Genomic DNA, 7,482 nt, shown 5'->3' with positions numbered 1-7,482 from the left:
AATTGTATAAGGGTTGATGATCATGTTTCTCTTTTTAATGAATCCAGAGGAACAAAGAAGGAAGAAAACAAGACAGAAGGAAAAGCCACATGGAGGGAAAAAAATCCTAATCTTTTGTTGACAGGAAGACCTGGAGGTTTAGCATCCAATGTGCAGATTCTCTGCTAACAACACACATTACTGTTTGACCCCTGGAAGAAGCTGCTGTCTGGCAGGAGAACAATAAAAAAACGCCATGGTCATGCAAAGAGAAAATCACCCAAATGGAGAACAATGGAAATGGAGCAGCAAATTCAGAATCTAAACTATGTCCATTGCCTCTCTAAGACAAGCAAGAGGCCACTTGGAGGCTATCAAAAGAGTAAGAGGTAGATATTTACAGAATTTAAATGAAAACAAACAAATAATAGCAACAAAAACTTTCCAGATCATACCTCTGTCTTCAAATATCTACTGAGCCCAAATATGTGACATCAGAATTGGCATTACTGTCATAAATACAAAACTAAAAATGCTCTGAAACTGTTGTATATAAAGTCAAAAATTATGAATACAAACTTCCTCCACAATGTTTTGGCTAAACAGAACTATGAAGTGACTTTAGGTGATATAATTCTAGATTCAGTACATTGTAAACTTATTGTCTCGGAAGACAAAAACTAGAGATACAATGTGGAAATTTGCAAAGATTAGCTCCCAGCTCAAGAAGACTTCCCTTTCACCCAGTTGTTCTGGATGCTAAGGGATATACCTCTTGCAGAGTCTAGGAGGCAGAAGTGAAAGTCAATCCTGAGTGGCTCCTCTTGATCAATAGATATTCTTCCCAAAGGAAAATGGGAGTCTGAATCATTTAGTGTGGCATGGCTCATGTGGAGTTGGATAACACAGTCACTCTGGTTATATAGTATTGGGGCCTCAATTCTCCCCCAAAACAAGACCTAGTAGATCTGGCATTTTTTAGACTCTGAAATGATTGAGACTGCCTTTGACAATCTGAAGAAGTCTCTGTTCTACATTTTAGTGGTTGTTTTAAAGGAGAACTTTGTTTTTATTTCTATACTGAAACTGACTCAAAACCCCTAAAATTCACACCGTAATAGATTCTCAAAGATAACTTGATGAGGACTGGAGAGATGGCTCAGCGGTTAAGAGCATTGCCTGCTCTTCCAAAGGTCCTGAGTTCAATTCCCAGCAACCACATGGTGGCTCACAACCATCTGTAATGAGATCTGGTGCCCTCTTCTGGCCTTCAGGCATACATGCAGAAAGAATACTGTATACATAATAAATAAATAAATAAATAAATAAATAAATAAATAAATAAAAGATGACTTGTTGAAATACTTTAACTTGTTTTTCTATAGTTAGTGGGCATACCAGCCTATAAATGTGGCCAAAAAATGGAAAGAAAAAAGAGAAATCTAGTCAACAACAGTTCCGTTTGCTTAGCTTCCATCATAAACAACCAGAATATTTGTTATCTGTCTCAAAAAATTCTACAAATGCAGTTCTAGTATATACTGTATAAAATTTTATAGTTAACTATAGTGGAAATTTTAACACTTGGGAGGCAGAAACAAGAGGGTTCCCATGCCTTGGTGGCTGACCTGCCCTGTGGAGAGTTGCAGGCTGTCTTGGTCTACAGAGTCAGACCTATGACCAGATAAAGAGTAGAGCTTATGCTCCAGGTAGAGGGCACATCTTTGTCTCCTGTGCACCAGTTCCCAGAAGCTCAATCCCTAGTACCTCAAGGCCTACAAAGTGCTGCTCCAGATCAAAGGTCATACCTTTGTTCTACTCCCTAATCCTTAGAATCTCATGACCCCTCATAAAACTCATCTGCAAATCCTCAGGACTAGTGTATATTAGTCAGTACCTCAAAATCAAAGCCCAGATTAGTCCTCAGCACCTCAGGACCCACTTCCTTACCTGCAGTACCCTAACCCCCAAGCACCTTAGGACTTACATAGAGCTTGTTTCCCCATATTTGAGGCAGCAGCTTTCACACTCACCATCCAAATCCTCAGTATTCCAGGACCTATGTGGAGTTTGATTCTTAAAGTAGAATCTATAGCTCCATTCTTTGGGGACCCAACTCCAGGTGTTTCAGGGCCTATATGATGCTAATTTATCAAGGCCTCAGGACCCTAGCAGACCTTGCTCCCCAGGATAGGAGCCCTACATCCCTCTGCCCAGACTCTAACACCCAGCATATCAGGGACCTATAGATTTCCCTGCTAGGTCAAAAGCTAAATCATCCTTTGTTAATATAAGCCCTAGTACCTTAGAATCCACATGGAACTTGCTCCCCAGTGCCTTGGGACTCACTATGCAAGGAGGGATTGCATGAGCCAGGGTAATCAAGGTCATGACAGGGAAACTTGCTGAGACAGTTCACCTGAGCTTGTGGGAGCACATGGACCACATAGCCAACAGAACAGGCCTAGGCCCGTTGCCTGTCTGTGACAGTTACATAGTTTGGTCTGTTTGTAAGGCTCCTGGCAATGGGGTCAGGATCTGTCCATGGTACTTGGCTGCTTCCCCAAACTGGATTACCTTGCTCAGCCTTTAGTAGGGGGAGAAGCTTGGCCCTGCCTCAGCTTGATGTGCATTGTTCAGTGGCATGGGAGGCCTGCCCCTTTCTGGAAGGAATTAACTCTGAGGAGGAGTGGATGGAGAGGGGGTAGATGGGAGTTGCAGGGGAGGGGGTAGGAAACAGGATGAGAGGAAAGAGGAGAATCTGTGGTCAGTATGTAAAATAAATTGAAACAAACATTAATTAAATAAAAAAGAATGTCCTGTACTCTTTAAAGAGGGCCCATCCTTGTTCTACTCAGAAACTATCACCTGCTGTAGCATCAGTGATGGCAAACTGGTATTAAAATACATTAGAGTGTGTTCGAAGTCCACCACATCCCTCCAATCACCGGAGCACAGAAAATGACTGAAATAATATGAATTGTTTATATAGGAGGCCACTTGTTTATTCCTGGCTACTGAGAGTCAAAATAATCATACTGAAACTATATTGTTTAAATCACTGCTTGGCCTGTTAACTCTAGCTTCTTATTGACTAGCTCTTACATCTTAATTTAACCCATTTCTATTAATCTGTGTACTGCCATGTGGTTGTGGCTTACTGGCAAGGTTACATCTGGTGTCTGTCTCCAGCAGGGCTACATGGCTTTTCCTTGACTCTGCCTTCTTTCTCCCAGCATTCAGTTTAGTTTTTCCCACCTAGCTCTACTCTGCTAAGCCACTGTCTGAAGCAGATTCTTTATTCATTAACCAATAAAAGCAACACATATATAGAAGGACTTCCCACACCAGATTATGTCTAATTAAACTCAATAATTAAACTAAATGATGTTTAAATAATGTTTCATGGCAAAAGTAGAAGTAGTAAATGAATAGTATAAAGGATGGTGTCCCAGAAAGGGCAAGTGAAAGGGGAATCCTTAGGTGAATGAAAGATCAAGATAAGAAGATTGTGACAGAAGGAAAAGCGAGAGATAAGAACTGTGATCACACAAAGAAAACAACTGCCTAATGTTGTGTGATGTTTCACTCTTTTGCCTCTTTAGTCTTTTGACTTGGTGGGAGGCACCACCCAGCTCCCAAATAAATCAGGCACAGAGGTTTATTCTTGGTTGTGAATGCCTAGCCTTAGCTTGGTCTGTTTCTTCCCAGTTTTTCTTAGCTTAAATAATCCCATCTATCTTTGGCCTCAGAGCTTTGTTCTTTCTCTGTTCCTGCATACCTTAGCTTTCCTACTTATTCCATGACTGGCTGTGTGTCTGGGTTGCTGTGTGGCTGTGTGGCTGTGTGGCTGTGTGGCTGGGTGGCTGTGTGGCTGTGTGGCTGTGTGGCTGTGTGTCTGGGTGGCTGTGTGGCTGTGTGTCTGGGTGGCTGTGTGGCTGTATGGCTGGGTGGCTAGGTGGCTGTGTGGCCGTGTGTCTGGGTGGCTGTGTGGCTGTGTGGCTGGGTGGCTAGGTGGCTGTGTGTCTGTGTGGCTGTGTGGCTGTATGGCTGGGTGGCTAGGTGGCTGTGTGGCTGTGTGGCTGTGTGTCTGGGTGGCTGTGTGGCTGTGTGTCTGGGTGGCTGTGTGGCTGTATGGCTGGGTGGCTAGGTGGCTGTGTGGCTGTGTGTCTGGGTAGCTGTGTGGCTGTGTGGCCGGGTGGCCGTGTGGCCGGGTGGCCGTGTGGCCGGGTGGCCGGGTGGCCGGGTGGCCGTGTGGCCGGGTGGCCGGGTGGCTGTGTGGCTGTGTGGCTGGGTGGCCGTGTGGCCGTGTGGCCGTGTGGCTGTGTGGCTGTGTGGCTGTGTGGCTGTGTGGCCGGGTGGCCGGGTGGCCGGGTGGCCGTGTGGCTGTGTGGCTGTGTGGCTGTGTGGCTGGGTGGCTGGGTGGCTGTGTGGCTGGGTGGCTGGCCCCTGAAATCCTCTTCCTTCCTCTCTCATTCCCAGATTCTTTTCTTCCATATTTCTCCTCATATTTATTCTCTCTGCCTACAAGCCCCACCTATTTCTCTCTCCTACTTCACTATTGGCCATTCAGCTTTTCATTAGACCATCAGGCATTTTAGATAGCCACAGTAACAAAGCTTCCCAGAGTTAAACAAATACAACATAAAAAAGTAACACCTTGCTTTCTGCCTATTGACGCGGCCAAGGAAGCATCGCTGAGGGCTCCCATTTCCCTGCCGTCATGTCTAACTCAGAGTCTCCCAAGGAGCCGGAAAAGCTGCGGAAGCTCTTCATCGGAGGGCTGAGCTTCGAAACAACCGACGAGAGTCTGAGGAGCCATTTTGAGCAATGGGGAACACTCACGGACTGCGTGGTCATGAGAGATCCAAACACCAAGCGACCCAGGGGCTTTGGGTTTGTTACGTACGCCACTGTGGAGGAAGTGGATGCCGCTATGAATGCAAGGCCCCATAAGGTGGATGGAAGAGTTGTGGAACCTAAGAGAGCTGTGTCAAGAGAGGATTCTCAGAGACCAGGTGCCCACTTAACCGTGAAAAAGATCTTTGTTGGTCGTATTAAAGAAGACACGGAAGAGCATCACCTGAGAGATTATTTTGAGCAGTATGGGAAAATTGAAGTGATTGAAATCATGACTGACAGAGGCAGTGGAAAAAAGAGAGGTTTTGCTTTTGACACCTTTGATGACCATGACTCTGTGGACAAGACTGTTATTCAGAAATACCATACTGTGAACGGGCACAACTGTGAAGTAAGGAAAGCCCTATCCAAGCAGGAGATGGCTAGTGCTTCGTCCAGCCAAAGAGGTCGAAGTGGTTCTGGGAACTTTGGTGGTGGTCGTGGAGGCGGTTTTGGCGGCAATGACAATTTTGGTCGAGGGGGAAACTTCAGTGGTCGTGGTGGCTTCGGTGGCAGCCGTGGTGGTGGTGGATATGGTGGCAGTGGGGATGGCTATAATGGATTTGGTAATGATGGAAGCAATTTCGGAGGTGGTGGAAGCTACAATGATTTTGGCAATTACAACAATCAGTCTTCAAATTTTGGACCAATGAAAGGAGGAAACTTCAGAGGCAGAAGCTCTGGCCCTTATGGTGGTGGAGGCCAGTACTTCGCTAAACCACGAAATCAAGGTGGCTATGGTGGTTCCAGCAGCAGCAGCAGCGATGGCAGTGGCAGGAGGTTCTAATTACAGCCAGGAAACAAAGCTTAGCAGGAGAGGAGAGCCAGAGAAGTGACAGGGAAGCTACAGGTTACAACAGATTCGTGAACTCAGCCAAGCACAGTGGTGGCAGGGCCTAGCTGCTACAAAGAAGACATGTTTTAGACAATACTCATGTGTATGGGCAAAAAAACTCGAGGACTGTATTTGTGACTAATTGTATAACAGGTTATTTTAGTTTCTGTTCTGTGGAAAGTGTAAAGCATTCCAACAAAGGGTTTTACTGTAGACCTCTTCTCACCCATGCTGTTGATTGCTAAATGTAATAGTCTGATCATGACACTGAATAAATGTCTTTTTTTTTCAAAAAAAAAGTAACACCTTAAAATAATATTCCCCAACAGCCTAAACAAAGCTAAGTAGAAATAAAGGGAGTAAAAAAGTAAAAACTTTTTAAAAGAGCAAAATTTTTAAAATGGGGGAGAGAACAAAAAAAAAATGAAGCATTGGAGTTTCTTCTGTGTTTCCTACAGTTGGAGTCTACCAGGTAGAGGGCCGGTCAGTTGAAGTCAGGAAGGGTCAGACAGGTTAATAGAAGTTGAAGACTTCTTTTTCTTACCATTTAGGCTGGTACTCATCTAGTACGAGATGTCTGCCTTCTGTTTAGATCCTTTTTTTTTAATACCAGGAGCCTCTGCTGGCCACATTTAGCTTTGCAGTCTGTGAACTAGACATGCTCTCCTATGTTTTTGAGACTCGTAAATTTTATACACTAGGTCAGTCAATGTGCTAGCTAGGGCATGTCCAGCCAGAGGCCTGGGGGAGCAAACTAATCACTGGGATCCATACAGGAGACCCTGTCCCTGTCTGTCCTTACAATACCTAGTCTTCATGAAACATCCCGCTAGAGAGACAAAGCAAGGGGCCCAAGCATAGGGTGAAGCTCCAGAGTTCTCCTTACAGGAAGCAGAGAGTCTCGTGGCAGATAGGTAGTTCTAAAAGTAAGGCTACCTGCGGTCCTCAGACTTTGAACCATCAGGCTCTCAGTCATTCTCAGATGAAGGGCCAGCTCCTAGCTACAGAGCCATCCCACTAAACACTATCTAAAGAGAGCCTCCTGCTGCAAGGGCATCTCCGCATAATCTCAGCATGTCTGTATCCAACCATCCCTCTCTTCCCTACAGCCTCTCACAGCTGCCTGTCCCCGGGGCCATGGCTGCTAAACCCATCTGCGTGATTTGTGATCATTCCTTCTTACCAGGCCCCCAGCATCCCTTCTCAAGATGGTGCAGGAAAGTGTTAAAAGGGAATTTCTTCTATTTCTGAGGCTGTATGCACAAGGCATCAGCATCTCTCCAAAGCCTCTAACCGGATTCCAGGCTCAGACGGACTTATGTCTCATCCTGTGTGCCAGGCTGCCAGCCCTAGAGATGTCTGGTGTACCTTTGGGGTGTAACTTTCTAATCCCCCCTAGAAGCCAACAGCTGCCTCCTCCTTCACACTGTCAGCCTTGCCTTCCCTCACATCACTCAGCTTTCCTATCACCGGGATGTATAATCTCATTCACACCTCCCGTCTTTCCTTCCCTTCAGTACAGTGTCTATTCTTTCTTGTCCTCACCCTCTTCCTTCACCATGTCACATGGACACAGCTTCTAATCCACCATCTTAACTCCCAAAGCCCAAATATATCTTGAAAGCGCAGACACAGGTCCGTGTGCACTCAAAGCAGTAACTGATAAGCAATGGCATAGCAATGCCATTGTATTGCTGTGTGGGTGGCTTGTTCCTCCCACCGTATTCCATTATGAATAAATTATTTTTACAATGATATGCCTCGCTTCC

The 7,482-nt window shown here is 45.4% G+C and overlaps 1 protein-coding gene across 1 annotated transcript; it reads left to right on the top strand.

Annotated features, from left to right (window-relative positions):
- The first annotated feature begins 4,702 nt into the window (after positions 1-4,702).
- Positions 4,703-5,988, top strand: LOC130882446 (heterogeneous nuclear ribonucleoprotein A1-like). The gene has a single exon (XM_057782500.1). It carries the CDS (start codon positions 4,703-4,705, stop codon positions 5,663-5,665), a length of 963 nt encoding a protein of 320 aa, XP_057638483.1. The 3' UTR covers positions 5,666-5,988.
- Positions 5,989-7,482: the final 1,494 nt, after the last annotated feature.

The sequence above is a fragment of the Chionomys nivalis genome, chromosome 1, assembly GCF_950005125.1.
Source record: "Chionomys nivalis chromosome 1, mChiNiv1.1, whole genome shotgun sequence".
Taxonomy (NCBI): domain Eukaryota; kingdom Metazoa; phylum Chordata; class Mammalia; order Rodentia; family Cricetidae; genus Chionomys; species Chionomys nivalis.
The sequence above is the reverse complement of the archived record's forward strand: the minus strand, read 5'-3'. Positions and strand labels throughout refer to the sequence as shown.